Source organism: Pogonomyrmex barbatus, unplaced genomic scaffold (assembly GCF_055798465.1).
Source record: "Pogonomyrmex barbatus isolate J1 unplaced genomic scaffold, ASM5579846v1 scaffold11, whole genome shotgun sequence".
Classification (NCBI taxonomy): domain Eukaryota; kingdom Metazoa; phylum Arthropoda; class Insecta; order Hymenoptera; family Formicidae; genus Pogonomyrmex; species Pogonomyrmex barbatus.
Genome location: NW_028297107.1, coordinates 511,820 through 527,580, shown reverse-complemented (window position 1 = coordinate 527,580; position 15,761 = coordinate 511,820). Strand labels below are relative to the sequence as shown.

General features: G+C 29.3%; 3 protein-coding genes and 1 long non-coding RNA gene across 7 annotated transcripts in view; 1 reads left to right on the top strand and 3 right to left on the bottom strand.

Moving 5' to 3' along the window:
- Pax (paxillin) overlaps nt 1-1,822 on the bottom strand; it is a 28,488-nt gene extending 26,666 nt beyond the window's left edge. The window contains exon 1 of the mRNA XM_011645763.3: nt 1,642-1,822. Coding sequence (XP_011644065.1) covers nt 1,642-1,654 — 13 coding nt within the window. The 5' untranslated portion in view covers nt 1,655-1,822. The remainder of the gene's footprint in view (nt 1-1,641) is intronic.
- Nucleotides 1,823-2,282: 460 nt separating this feature from the next.
- On the bottom strand, nt 2,283-4,903 carry LOC105431519 (RING-type E3 ubiquitin-protein ligase PPIL2). The gene is made up of 9 exons (XM_011645757.3): nt 4,729-4,903; nt 4,252-4,621; nt 3,986-4,151; nt 3,715-3,866; nt 3,521-3,644; nt 3,292-3,440; nt 2,998-3,149; nt 2,599-2,928; nt 2,283-2,533 (listed from the first exon to the last, which is right to left on the bottom strand). Exons 1-9 carry the CDS (start codon nt 4,758-4,760, stop codon nt 2,440-2,442), a joined length of 1,569 nt encoding a protein of 522 aa, XP_011644059.2. The 5' UTR covers nt 4,761-4,903; the 3' UTR covers nt 2,283-2,439.
- Nucleotides 4,904-4,920: 17 nt separating this feature from the next.
- LOC105431517 (uncharacterized) lies at nt 4,921-6,477 on the bottom strand. Of its 2 annotated transcripts, XR_016137985.1 has the most exons (3): nt 6,314-6,477; nt 5,500-5,648; nt 4,921-5,058 (listed from the first exon to the last, which is right to left on the bottom strand). It is a non-coding gene; the product is annotated as an uncharacterized LOC105431517 (long non-coding RNA). The 2 variants fall into 2 exon arrangements; XR_016137986.1 differs by lacking the exons at nt 4,921-5,058; nt 6,314-6,477 and adding an exon at nt 5,781-6,307 and having other exon boundaries at nt 5,510-5,648.
- Nucleotides 5,532-15,684, top strand: LOC105431518 (uncharacterized). Of its 3 annotated transcripts, XR_016137983.1 has the most exons (11): nt 6,559-6,821; nt 6,949-7,064; nt 7,412-8,633; nt 9,359-9,625; nt 10,098-10,373; nt 10,700-10,969; nt 11,253-11,528; nt 11,971-12,165; nt 13,039-13,305; nt 13,948-14,111; nt 15,421-15,684. XR_016137983.1 is itself a non-coding variant. In XM_089070983.1 (10 exons), the coding sequence occupies exons 3-10, from the start codon at nt 7,462-7,464 to the stop codon at nt 14,021-14,023; spliced, it is 2,799 nt and encodes a 932-aa protein (XP_088927109.1). In that variant the 5' UTR covers nt 6,559-6,821; nt 6,949-7,064; nt 7,412-7,461; the 3' UTR covers nt 14,024-15,684. The 3 variants fall into 3 exon arrangements, 2 of the variants coding, with proteins under 2 accessions (XP_088927110.1, XP_088927109.1); XM_089070983.1 differs by having other exon boundaries at nt 13,948-15,684; XM_089070984.1 differs by lacking the exons at nt 6,559-6,821; nt 6,949-7,064 and adding an exon at nt 5,532-5,670 and having other exon boundaries at nt 13,948-15,684.
- Nucleotides 15,685-15,761: the final 77 nt, after the last annotated feature.

The following is a 15,761-nucleotide window of genomic DNA, read 5'->3' as shown; positions in this document are numbered from 1 at the left end:
GGGGCGACATGGATGGGGTTAATTTCCCCTGGAATTAAACAATTATATTAAGATAAGGTGACTAAATATACACAGAAAAAAAAATTAGTCTTAAATCAAGCCTATATATTCTCATATATATATATAAGCAAAAATATTATAAGCTTCATAGAGAAGATTTTAAATTTTGAGTTGTGCAAAAGTAATAATTACATTACACAAATTAATCAAATCAAAACTAAAATTTTTAAGAAGATTGTAATATTCTTGCTATAGAGAGAGAACACTTGTCTGAAGATTAATTTTCTTCTACTCTCTTTGAATCGGAAAAGAAAGTACAATTATTTTTGACTTTTTCCATGAAAGCTTTTCTCTGTTTTTTTATGCAATTCAAGCAAATTTGAGTGTAATGGATTTACGTATTAGGAAGGGAGTCAACGTGTAAGGGGATCAACATTGAGTTAACCTTCCACCCTATTTAATTAATCTCGCTTATACTCTTTTTCTATCTTTATCGAGCGATCTATGTATTTAAATTAACTTAATAATAATAAATATAATTTAAGATAATTATAAATAAATATATGTGCATATGTGTGGCTCCAATTTAACATGATAATAATATAATTATTTCTAATAGTAAAGAAAGTAATACAATACACATACAATTTAAAATAATGTCTCACATTACTTACAATTTGTTTATCGATTATTATGCGAATCGAATACAAGAGTATTCATTAAGAGTATTGGATAAGAGTAATATTTCATTTGTCATATGTTAAATTTTTTAAATGTATTGATTGGCTCTATAATAGTCTTCAGATCTTCAAAAACTTTGTAATCAATCTTGTAATCAATCAATGCATTTAAAAATTTTTGTACAACAAATGAAATCCTAATGATACAAATATTCTGATAATAAATATTTTGATGTTACGTCAAAAAAGCAATACTTTTGACGAAAACATTTACGGAAAAAGAAGGAGAAAGAGACGATCTGTGTCCCAATAAAATCCTAAAGCCCTGCGCACAATGGAGAAAATATTAGAAATAGGAGTAAATATTAAATTTTAGAAATAAAAATTCAGAATAAAAATTAAACGTAACGCACAATGAATATAAATAAATATAAGATATGACTATATTTTATACTTATTTATATTCATTGCGCATTATATTTAATTTTTATTCCGAATTTTTAATTTCCAAAATTTAATATTTATAATATTATATTATATATATATATATATATATATATATATATATATATATATATATATTTTAATATTTACAATTTAATATTTATTCTCGATGACAACGTAACGGTGTTGAGTGCGCTTCTGAATGCTAATAAATACCGATATGCACAATCGAGGCGAGCGAACGCGTCTCGAGATGCCGATATGCCTTCGGTAAAAGAAAAAAAAAAAAAAAAAAAAAAGACGCAACTTAAATTCCAGAGAGCGGATCACCCTTGACAAGTGCGCAGGAAGACGCGATCTCGAGCGTCGATCGAACGGTTCCACCGGCGTATCACGCGACACGGGTGTCCACGCGCCCGACAATCTCGATAGCCATCCTTGTGACAGGTGAGGCGGGCGGCGATACTATAGAGGTTAACTTGACGTCTGGCCAAGGATTATCGTGAGTTTTACTCACCCAGGTCGTCCATGGCGCCGACCAGGACAACGGGATCTCCGTTCCCACGAATCTCCGAGATATCCGTGGCCACCTCCTGTGCCGATCACCGAGAGTTACGCGACGACTCTTGTCACTTGCGCGCGCGCGCGCGCTGGACAACTTCGCTGACTTCCGAGCTCTCCGACTCGCACGCTCGTGCGACGAACGTCAAACATGGAGGCGCATGGAGCCTCCGGTCCGGTCCTCGATCGGGCCAGGAGCCGCTCTATATGTCGCGGAGCCCCCTCCCCCCCTTTTCCGAGTAGATTTTTCGCCCACTAACGTAGTCATATGAATTACGCAAAAAACTTGGATTTAATAATCCAACTGTGATGAAATATTTTAAATTCATAACACAATACGAATTTAAAATGAAACTTAACATTTGTAATTTTGCAATGAAACCACGCGAGTGTCTTCAATATTTTTTATTCACGTTGATAATTTGTTTTAAGAAATGGTATTTTTAATAATTGAAACTCGCATTATCGAGCCTTGATTTGTAATAAATAGTAATTAATGTTTATTACCGCTTATGCTATCAGTGGTTATGTATGTGTTTGATTCTCGTTTTTTGACACTTTAAGAGGAATTCGGGCATGCCAGAGACTTCAGCAAACTGTCAGATAAATTATATATATTGTAAAACAAATAATACATTATATACAGCGCTATATACATTTAACATTCTCTCTCTCTCTCTCTCTCTCTCTCTCCCCCATATATATATATATGCACATACACATATCATAAGCTTATTTTAATGAAAATAATCCATTAGAAAGTGAAAGAGGAAAAGTCTCCATAGGATTGTGACAGAATCTTCTTCTTTTTCGTGACGGGCTCCGCATTCCCGTCCCATTTATCCAATCTGAAAATCAAATTAATAGATGGGATTAATAAATCTCGATTCACAAAAAAAGCTAGAGATCTTACTTCTCCTGTTCCAGCTTCACATATTTTCCTATGCCCGATCGATAAACTTTTTGAGTGTCGTTTTTGTCCGTTTTATTCGGTTTGTTCTGACTCGCTTCTCGAGTCAGTCGTTCCGTTTCGGCGACTCGTTCTGCAGCGAGTTGATTATCAGCTTCTTGGAAAGGATCCACGAAGATCTCGACACCCTGTATAATTATATCCTCTATTGGTCGATCTTTATTGTCCACCTCCACCCTCTCCATCGCGTTCAACGTATCCAGGCCTCCAACAATCTTGCCAAAGACGGTATGCTTGCGATCGAGGTGTCTGCACGATCGGAATGTGATAAAACTAAAACAATGATGACATTAATGGTGATATTAATCACAGTGAGATGCAAATTTATTTTTTTAATTATACAATTGGGATCCGTTGGTGTTCGGACCCGAGTTTGCCATGGACAGGATGCCTCTGCCTTGATGGATCAAATTCGGCTTGAACTCATCTTCGAACGGTTTATCCCAAATGGACTTACCACCGTTACCCGTATTGGTCGGATCACCACCCTGTATCTATGGGAAAACTGTATCATAATCAAATATCACAGTTATATAATACAAAACAAGAAAAAAAATTAAAAGCAACATTCAAAATTTTTAATTTTTTAAATGCATTCAAATTCAACGCACTTGTTATTGTATTTAATATACTTACCATAAAATTTCGTATCGACCTGTGGAATTTTGTGCCATTGTAATAACCATTCTGGCAGTGTTTCATGAAATTCTCGCAGGTTTTTGGAACTAAGTCGCAGTGAAGTTCCAGATTCAAAGCTCCAAAATTCGTGACTAATCTCACATACCCTAAACGAAAAGACAGAATATAATGAAAATAAGTAAAAATTATTTAATAGTGAATTTAAATAACGACTAGCGTAATGTACCCTTTTTCTTGACTCTCTCGTATCGCACCAAATCTTCCGCGATTACAGCCGACTGATGTATAGTCTCCGCTGGCATTATCGTTGAAGTAAATCCTGCAGCAACTGCGCCAGTAGAGTAATGTGCCTGTATATAAATTACAAAAAAGTTATTTTTTCAATCAAGACAGAAAACATTTTGCAAATAATATACAAACGGCATTGAATTTATCAGCTTTCTGTGTAGATGTCTCATCCTTTTCATTTTTCATCGGCTTATAGTCTCTCTCTAATTCTGCCAAGATCTCCTTTGTTTCTGCTGATACAGTTTTTAATTTTGCATTTGGATTGTTCCTTTCTCTCACAGTTTCTGAAAAATTTCAATTGCATATATATATATATATATATATATACATTCAAAAATATACAAAAAAAATATTAACAAAAACAATTTTGTAAAAACAATTTTTTTTGAAACAAAAAATCTACCTTCATCTTCCACTCGTATGTTATTTTTTATATGATGGAATGTAGACAGATTGAATTTCATTGCATTATTTGGATCTTGAATTGTGATAATATCTTTGCGTGTGAATGGCTGGTCATTTATCAAATCTTTCCAATTTGCAGTTTTTATATTCAATTGTTCAACAGCCTAAAAAGATTATTTCAATATATTTTATGCAAATAAAAAATTAATATAGTTGCTAATCTTTAAAATATAAAATTTATGAAAAAATATTTTATATGCTTGCCTCGTAAGAGAATACATTTCCTGTGGTCTTAATGGCAACAATGTGCGAATGTTTTGTAAACAATTTAAAAAGAACAGGACATTGATATTCGTCTTGTGCATTCTTATAAAAATTCAGTTTAACTAGGCTCTTGGCGTCTAATGGTTTTCCTGTTACAGGATTATGCTTGTACTGTTTCAGATATGGCAAAATAGCTTCTAACTCGAACACATTGCCATTTAAATCGCAGTAAGGATGTTCAAAGGGCTGTAGAGACAAACAGCAATGATCATATGGCAATCGTCTGAATGTCTTCTCCTCGCTTGTTTCTAGATTCGTTCCTGATTTCCTTCCACCGTATAACGTCGACCATTCGGTATACGTTAAATACCTGAAGAAATTTCCAAGCTTATCAGATGATTCGAAGATAACAATGAACCACTTTTACAGCCGGAACGTCTAATAAAGGTTATGTAAAAAATACAGAGCGCGACTTACATCTTATCCTTCTGATGTTGGCGTTTTCCCATTTTTGAAATATATCTACGATTAGTCTATATGAGAAAACGTCGCAATGATGCGAAATAAATTAAAAACAAATGTAAAAATCGGATTTCCGTGCCCGCGCTGTCGTCAACAACTAGTGCTATAAACGATAACGCTATCAATTCCGTTCACGGAGTCAAAATAGCGCTAGCAAATGCGAACTCGTGCATAGCATAGTTCGGTTCAAAACCGAACAGTTGGCAACCCTATTAACCGATGACCGTACCTGTGCGCATGCGCGTACGTGTACGCATGCGCCGTAGCTGTACGCATGCGCTGTACCTGTGCGGTAACAAAGAAAAAACATGCGATATGAACGAATTCTGTAATTATTATATTGTTGTCAATATTACAATAGAAGAATAGTAATATAATTGCAATATCACGTGTTACATAGCAATTGTTATATTTGTCATGTAGAGATTATATAATTTATATCATACGGATCAGAGAGAAGCCCGAGAGTGATCATGGCCGCGTTTCAGCTGTAATCTTATTCGCGTAGGTAATGTGCACGATTTTGTGGTTCTCTTCCATGCTAGACACAAGAGTAATAAAGACGGACAGTCGTGTCTACATCGTCTATCTTTATCACTCTTGCATCTAGCACGGAAGAGAACCACAAAATTGTGCACATACCTACGCGAATAAGGTTACAGCTAAAACGCGGCCATGACCACTCTCAGGCTTCTCTCTGTACGGATTTAATTATTAGCATCATACCAAACAGAACAAGTGATTGGTAGATCCATGTCTATTGGTTAGACATTGGCCAATGTTGATCAACCATTGGTTGACAGTTTGCCAATCAATATATGCTGCTCGAGAACACCCGGTCTGTTCATGCTTGTGATATGTGATTACATGTTTTTCTGCAAATAATTTTTATCACAGGTAATGTTTTTTTTCTTTTTCAGCAAAATTTGTATCAAACATTACATAAAATTTATGAAAAATATTTTCATATATAAGTTTTCGGTAAATGTTAAGTTTAGAGGCCTCACTTCCAATTTTGATAAGATTAAGCTCATTCGACGTGTTTTTGCATGAAACGAAAGAATCTGGCAAAAACGACATCGCTCTGCTCCGCGAACCAAAATATTTATCATTAAAGTTTGCATTATTCAGGGTTAGGAAACCTGTCATGTCGACTAAATTTAGCGCATGCGCCATGTGTGCGCATGTACGTATATATGCGCATGCGCCAAACCTGTGCGCATGCGCGTCGTATCTGTACGCATGCGCGTCTTGTGCGCATGCGCGTATGTATGCGCATGCGTCGTACCTGTGCGCATGCGCGTACATGTGCGCATGCGTCGTACCTATGCGCATGCGCATATGTATGCGCACGCGCCAAACCTGTACGTATGCGCGTCATGTGCACATACGTCGTACCTGTGTGCATGCTCTGTAGCAACATGCGATGCGTGCGTGAAATGCGTACGAAATATGAAATGATGGAAATACATACGAAATATGAAATAAACAATTATATAAATGTGTAATAATATAATAAATAATTATCCGTAATATCTACCGGTAATTATTGAAAATACCGGTCTTTCGATTAATTCCAGAAACATTTTGACTGATAAATAAGAGCAGTAATTAATTTGTTTAATATACTTTACTCTTATAGCTTATTGCCTCCTTATAAATTTAACCAGAGAGAAGCCTGAGAGAGACTATCCCGGCTTTTTTCATGGGACCGTTAAAATCCTCTGTACACTACCGCCAGTACGTCCTTTTTCGCTGTTGGTACTACGTAGCCACATCCATTTTCCGATACTGCTGATAAAATCGTATTTTCGTCCGTGAAATTATTAAAAATTATCATGAAAAAAATAAAAATTATAAGAAAAATATTAAAAATTATTATTTATAATTCTTTTCTATATCGAGAGTTTGTGGAGTAGTACGGACACGGACTAAAATACAATTTTATCGGCAGTGTTGGAACCACGGACGTGGTCACGTAGTACCAATATCGAAAATGGACGTACTGGCGGTAGTGTACAGGGGGTTTTGACGGTCCCACGAAAAAGGTCAGGATGGCCTCTCTCAGGCTTCTCTCCGATTTAACAATTACAATAACAATAAATAATATAAAAAATTAACAATAGGAATAATGAGCTTTACTTTAATTATCATGATTTTATAAATTTTTTGTAGAAATGAAGCACGCATCGATGCAGTCGAGCTTATCCTTAGTTGCTGTGAAAATCATGTATATCATTAATGGATTTGAGGCACTCTTATTATTATTATTAGTATTCCCAAAACAAAACGTAAGAAAAACGTAATTGTTTGATCAATTAGTCATCAAATCAATTAGTAATTCAATCAGATAAAAGTAGAAATTAATAAATTCTTATTACTTTTGTCATTTGTTATTGAAGATTAACTGCTCTTTATTAATTAGAAAAGATAATTTTGCTCGGCTTAGAGGGGTGAAGCATATACCTTAAGATATACTTTTAGTACATACTTTTATAACAGTTAAATAATTAAAAATAAAGTGATATTTTGACAAATTTTTTGTTAGATTAAAACAATATCAATAATTATATTTTAGCAAAAATCCACACATTTTATCTTTTCTAAATAATTTTTTTTTAATATTTTTTTATTGCAGTTGGTTTGACATATTACATGACACACGTTTGGTGATACTGTGCAAACATAATGGAAACGGAGGATCAGATAGATTTTTGGTTTGAACATTATTCTAAAGAAAATGATAATGAGATGAAATGTAAATATTGTAATAAAATTTATAAACAAAAAGAAATAACATCACATATGAAACTACATTTACGTGAACATGGCATATTTATTTATGACGAAAAATTCTGGATACGATGTAAAAATAAGTTTAACTTGATATGGCAATATTATTCAAGAAAAAGTAATTACAATGCAAAATGCAAAAGTTGTGGAGAATTGATAGCACATGCATATATTGTGGCACACTTAGAAAACCATTTATTCTCAAAACATTCAGAAGAAGTAACAAAGATACAAAAAACAATTACAGATGCTTGGTTATCACAATATTTCAAATTTAATGGAAAAGATTGTATGACAAAATGCGTTCATTGTAAACGCAAAATGTCAATATTTATTGGTATAGATGAGTTAGCAAATCACTTGCAAATATATCACAATATAAGTGAGAATTCAAAAAATGACGAAAGAAGTGAAAATGGTAGCGAAGTGAATACAGTGCTATCAAAAAAGCGTCATTGGGCATGGAAATATTATGTACTCGATAAAAATGTCACAAAATGCAAACGTTGTAATAAAGTATATAAAAGTAAAGAAATAACTATAAGTATGAAAGAACATTTATATCGTGTTCATGAAATATTTACTGGCGACGACTGGGAAAAATTTGAAACACATACTTATGTAGTTTGGCGATATTACTCTAAAGAAAAAGGATATAATGCAAAATGCAGACTTTGTGATAAATTGTTAAAACATGCATATAATATGACAAATTTAGAACGTCATTTGATCCGATTTCATAACGAGACAATAAAGAAAATACAAAAAACAATTAAATGTACCTGGCTATCACAATATTTCAAATTCAATGCACATAATGTAAAATGCATTTGTTGCATAAATTGCAAGCATAAATTGCAATTTTGTAAGCCAAAATTGACACTATTTCATGGAATAAATGGCTTAGCGAAACATTTGCAAATATTTCATGCTATAAATGAAAATATGGAACCTAATGAAGGAAATGAAGAAAATGAAGAAATTGATGCAAATGTAATGACACAACAGTTAACAAATAAAAACAATGAAAAGGATAATGCAATAGAAAATGAAGAAACACAACCACGGTAAATGTTTTGAATATTATTGCTTTTTCTTTTAAAGTGATTTATGAGAGATATATGAGAGATACAAGATATTTATATACTTAAGATATATATTTTATATACTATTAACTTCAAGATATCTTTCAGAATTCTTTATGAGATATCTTAAAGATGTTTCTTCAAGATATCTTAAAGTTGTCTTATGCATCGATTTTAGATATTTTGCTCATTGGATATATATTAAAATTTTACTTTTCATTTCTGTTTATCATAACTATTTATTTCTATTTATGGAAAATAGAATATTAAAGAATCTATATACGTATTTTGTAGAATTTAATGTGTATTTTAGAAAGTTAAACATGTGTGTGTGTGTGTGTGCGTGTGTCCTTAAACAGCAATAATATAAATGTTTAAATCCTTATTTGAACCCTCTTCAGTCAAAAATCACAAAGATATTAGCGTATTGATGTATAATAAAGAATACAATGTATAAAAATACAATTAGAAAAGCATCAATATCGATGATCTATAAATCGAGTATTTATAATGATAAAATAATATAAAGAACATAGTCAAAAATGAATAGGGAAAATTATCAATTACATTTAATTGTAACATACATATATCCATGTAGTATTGGCTCTTGTTAGTATTATTGATTTAGTTAGTATTATTATGATTTATAGTTATTATTAATACTAATTTCTCTAATATTTTACTTTTTTATTTATACGCAATTTTAGATTTTCTTACGAAGAAACTCAAAATGCAGAAATCGTGAATATTTCAAAACAGACAGATTTGCAAACTGAGAATGTATCAAACAATTTTGCCTCAGATGTTTCAACATTTCATGATAAACATGAATATTTAGGTACTGATGAAGGAGTTCAAGAATCTACTGTGAATATACTTGCACAACAATCGATAGATGAAGAGAATAATACATGTACAATTTTTTATCAGGTTGGTACACATTCAGGGGCTGTAGAAAATGAAAAAAATCAAGAGTAAGTATTTCAATTATTATTTTATCTTTTAAGGAATTGGTGTACACAAAACTAATATACAACGCACATATCAAAAATATAATATCCAACATTCGTTTATTATTATATATTTATGTAAAATTTTTAAATATATTCTTAATACATGCTTTATTTATAAACGTTATACATATTTAAATTAACTAATTTCATTTAATCGTCAAATGTTAATTCAAATTCACTGGCATTAATTTAATGCTAAATATTTCGATATTAATAAAAATTGTAATATTTGAATGGTAGCAAACGTTCTCAGATAATAAAAATTGGATGGAGATTAAAGTTTTCAAATTTATATATATATATATATATATATATATTAAGCTTCAATGTCAGTTATATAATTGACTAATTCATAACTGATACATGTCTATATATAATAATAATTATTCTAATATCATTTGTAATTTTTTATATTATTTGTATATAATTATAGGTCATATTACAATGCAGTTCCACATCAACAAACAATAACAGTGGATACTTCAAACAAGACGTTCCAAACTGATACATTAAATAATGATATTTCGGTCACAGATACTTTAGTACCTCATCATATAAATGTATATTTAAAAACTAATGAAGAAACTGGAGAAAATATCACACAAGTGCAACAATCGATAGACGAAGAGAATAACCCAAATATAAATATAAATAATACTTATCAAATGGGTACGCATTTACAGACTATGGAAAGTGAAAATAATCAAGGGTAAATATTGCAAATGTTATTATTTTATTTTCTAAGAAGCTCGTACAACAAATTAATATATTTTATATATATTATTTTATAAATATTATCCTTTTTTTGTGTAAATATTTTGATATTGATGAAAATTATAGTGTTTAAATAATAGTGCAAACATTCTCAAATGATAACAATATTTAGACAGACATTCAGCTTTTCAGATTTATATATTAAGAACTTCAATTTCAATTAAATGATCAACAATTCATATAATTTATATGCGTCTTTATATCTAATATTAATTACAACAGCTTACAATTTTCTATAATTATTTGTATATATAATTACAGGTCGTATTACAATGTAATTCCATATCAACAAATAATGACGTTGAATATTTCGAACCAAATATTACAAACTGATAATACACCAAGTAATGATGTTTCTTTCACGAATGCTTTAGCAACTCATAATATAAATAAATGTTTAGGAACTAATGAAGAAGCTGGAGAAAATATTATAGGTGTACAGATACAACAATCGATAGATGAAGAAAATAACACAAACACAAATTCTTATCAAGTCAGTACGCAAATCGCAAAAAGTGAAGAAAATCAAAGGTAAATATCGCAAATGTCATTGTTTTATCTTCTTGTTTTATCTAAAAAGTTGATGCACAATAAATTGATATCCTTAAAAATTTTTATTGTGTACAATTCAAATTTAGATCACCTTACTGTCCACTAGTATATTTATCGTAATAACCATATAAATGAGAAATAGAAACGTTTTGAATCAACATATAGAATAATAGAACAAATAAATGTACATGCACGTACTTGATATATAGCATTTGAGCTTGAGCAGTAGTTTTATAAATATTCTATTTATATACAATTACAGATCGTATTATGAAACAGTTCCACATCAGCAAACAATGACATTGAATACTTTCAACGAGACGTTGCAAAATGATAATACATCAAATAATGAAATTTCTGTGACGGATACCTTAGTATTTTATAGTACAAATGAATATACAAAAACTGATAAGGAAATTAAAGAAAATACCATGGATATACAGATGCAACAATCGGTAAATAAAGAGAATAATGCAAGTACAGATACTTATGAGGTTAATTCACATTCGCAGACTACGGAAAACGAAGGAAGTCAATGGTAAATATTGTGAATATCATATTATCTTTTATATCTAATTCATGTAAAACTAATATACAACATGCATATCAAAAAACATGATGCTTTATTTATTCAACATTTACCTAAAAAACATTAGTTACATTATTAACATTCGCGCTTAATTTATAAATGTTATAAATATCAAAATTAAATATTTTTCTCCACAGCTATGGAAATTCGTAACTTTGCAATTATCTGTTTACTAAATATTTCAAGATTGATAAAAATTATAAATATTTAAATAATAGTACAAGTATTTTTTAGATGCTAACAATATTTCATTGGATTAAATTGCTTAGATCTATGAATAGTAAAAGATTCAATTATAGTAAAATAATTGAATAATTAACGTGTATTTATATTTAATAGTAAATGTTTGTACAGTTTCCAATTTTTTATATCTATTCAAATATAATTACAGGTTGTATTACAATGCAGTTCCATATCAGCAAGCAGTAATATTGGATACTTCGAACCAAACATTGCAAACTGATGAAAATGCAGAAAATGCGGATATACGGATACAACAATCGATAGATGAAAAAAATAACGCAAGCATAAATACTTATCATGTCGGTTTGCATGCACAAACCGCAGAAAGCAAAGGAGGTGAATGGTAAATATTGCAAATGTCATTGTTTTTTTTTATCTTTCTATTTATATCTCTTTGAATTTTTATATCTCTATGAATGAGTGTTTAACAACAATATACATATAAAAAATTTATAATAAAATTTTTCTTTAGAAAAGAACATGCAATGGTCTTGATTTTGATGTATATTGTGATGACATGATCTTGAGTAATCTTCAAAAAATTATTTTTAGTCATTACATGTTGTTTATTAAAAAATTATTAACAATTCAAGTTTTATAAATAGAATAATTTTTTAATATTATGTATATTTAAAAAGTACATATGCAATGATAGACTTTGTTTCATTAAGTAGGTAGTGTGGATGGATCTAACTTTGCGTGGAATGTTGAAAATTCATGTGAAACTATATAATGATTAGTGCAATCCTTTATAAATTTTCAACTGTCAATTCAAAACAAGATCTATCTTATATTATTTTCTGCTTATAATTTGAAATGAAAACTATCATTGCATTTTGTTGGATTTTGTTTATATAAATATGTTAATATATATAAAAATTACAAATGTTATGAATATTAAAATTAAACATCATTATCCAATCACAGTTATATTGAAATTTATTAATTGAAATCATCTATTTAATAGCTAAATATTTTGAAATTTATGAAAATTGTCATGTTTGAGTAATAGTAAACATTCTTGAATGCTAACAATTTAATTGGATATTCAATATTGGATATTTTCAGATATATCAATAACAAGAGCTTTAATTTCAGCTGAATAATTAAATAATTTACATTAATTAATATATGTGTATATGTATATTTAATACTAATTATTTTCGTTTTTTATTTTTTTATCTATTTATTATACTATTGTATAATTATATTATAGGTTGTATTATAATACAGTTCCATATGAGCAACCAGTGATGTATCCTTTGACACAGATGTTGCAATTTGATAATACATCAAGTAATGTCAATTTTGATAATGCTAATATCTTGACATTTCAAGATATGAATTTAACAACTGATGGAAGAATTGAAAGCAATACTGAAAATGTAATGATGCAACAACCAGTAAATATAGAGACTAACGCAAATACAAGTTTTTATCAGATCGGCTTAAATATTGTAGAAAATGAAGAAAGACAGCCATGGTAAATGCTATTAATATTATTATTTTATCTTTTATAAGTGACTTATAAACAAAAAATTGATACATAGCGTATATATATATATATATATATATATATATATATTGTTTGACAGTCTGTTTGTTTATCTAAATATTTGTAAATAATTTAGTCAAAGACTTAAAATATATATTTTATAAATGTTGTAAATATTGAAATTATATTTAAATATAGAAATATAGAAATTATATTTAAATATTATATTTAATTTCAATATTTACAACATTTATAAAATATGTATTTTAGGTCTTTGACTAAACTACAATATGAAAATCTCTTCAATTAAAACTTCGAATTATTTATTTTATATTTAAATATGTAATAATTATAAATATAAATATGTAATTGAAAGAAATTTTTGCATTTATGGTACAGATATTTTCAAATGCTAGCAGAGTATTTGACTGAATATTCAAATTTTTAAAATTAGTAGTAATTAATAAATCCAATTATTAGTAATGAATAATGCAAACCCAATTTTGATATTAATATATATAATTTAAGTAAGAATTATATAATAATTATAACATGATTTAATATTTACAATTAATAAAATTTTCTTTAATATTGATCTTTCTTTTCTTGTGCTGATTTATATAATTACAGGTTATATTATACAGTACTTCCACCAACAAACAGTGAAGGCATATCCTTTAACGCAGACATTGCATTTGCAAACTGATATAAATAATGACTTTGAAATATCTTAATATTTTATGGTAGAAATGGAAATTAAAAATTAAAAATTAAAGAAAAGACAAAGATAAACAGTGAGTATATTAATACAACAATTCGAAGGGAAATTTCCCAGACAAAGTAAAAATCTCTAATGGGGACATATTAGATGTTCATCATAAACATATTTGAATAACCTCATTAAAATGCCAAATAACTTCTATTTCATAAAACATTAAATATACTTAATATATATAACACACACACAAACACACACATACACACACACACACATACACATACACGTGTAATATATGTTTAATATTAATTTGTTTTTGAAAGTCACATATATAGAATATGAAAAAAATACATAAATGTATTTAACCGGAATAGTGTACAAATGATATCCAAGATATTGAGATAGTTAAGTCTGCAGAGATAGATTTTGAGCAGAATATGTTACCAATTTCTAATGAAACAACAAATTTTTTTACACACAGTCTTTACACAGTCAATAATATTATCAAGATCAACAAATATTATATTGATTATTGATTGTAGTTGATATTGATGGATTAATATAAAATATTAATAACAATTCAGATTTCTTGATTCTCGAGCATTAATATTTGTATCGTCGAGTAGAAACGTTAATCGTGTAGTAATACTGATTGTGTAAAAAAGAGCGCGTATTTCCATCGATCTAGTTTCACGGTAATAAATATGTCACAATATAATCATAGTTATAGTATATAGATTTTATATTCATGTTTTTAAGAACTTCAATGTATTCTGTTTCCTATATTTTTTCCAGATTAGATTAAGTAATATACATAAAGCTCAACTAAAATATTGTCAATAATCTAATTATATAAAAATATTGATGCATACCATTAGTATTACTAATTATTAATGCAATATTACAGTATTATTGATTAGTATTATTGATCGTGTAATGTAATTATGCGTAATTGTGTGTAATTGTATGTAATTGTATGTAATTGTATGTAATTGTAATTGTGCGGATTAACTGTGAATCTATAATATCTAACAATATCGGTAAATTGCGGTTAAAAATATAATATAAAACTTATTAGAAAAGGGGAGGACATGTTAAAAAATTAATGACAAAAATTGGACATAGTCTACTGATAGCCTGACGGCAGATTGATGGGAAAAATTAAGCAAGATTTGTTTAATGCATCTAACGATTAATAACAAAAATCGTAAATTCTGCACTGTCACTAAATTGGAACACATTGGAAAATCAATCTAGGGTGCTCGTTTCTCTCTGTATAATTGGCTCTGACGAAATTGCTATCAATCAAAATTCAGACATGCCATTATTATCTGCGTATTTTTTATGCATGCATTTAATGCAAGGCGTGATTGTGTGTTTTATAGGAAGGATAAATAAACAACATAGTATCTGAAAAATAATCGCTAGTACATGTTAAAACCAACAGCCACGATACATTTTATATCTTTCAAAAAAGTTTCATAACTTTCTTTTGCTGTAAAGAATATATTAAGGTTCCTAGTCGCTGCGGATTATATTGGAATCGTGACGTCATAAACGAGAAATGACACAATGAAATTTGTTGCATCCATAATTTGTAAATAAAGAAATATTTGAATAAAACAATACTTGAGATGGCCTTAAGATAATGGATAGTTGTCCAACTTTTGTGAAAATGAACGATTACTATCTTTTCCCCTTCTGATAGTCAATAAATAGCCAAAAG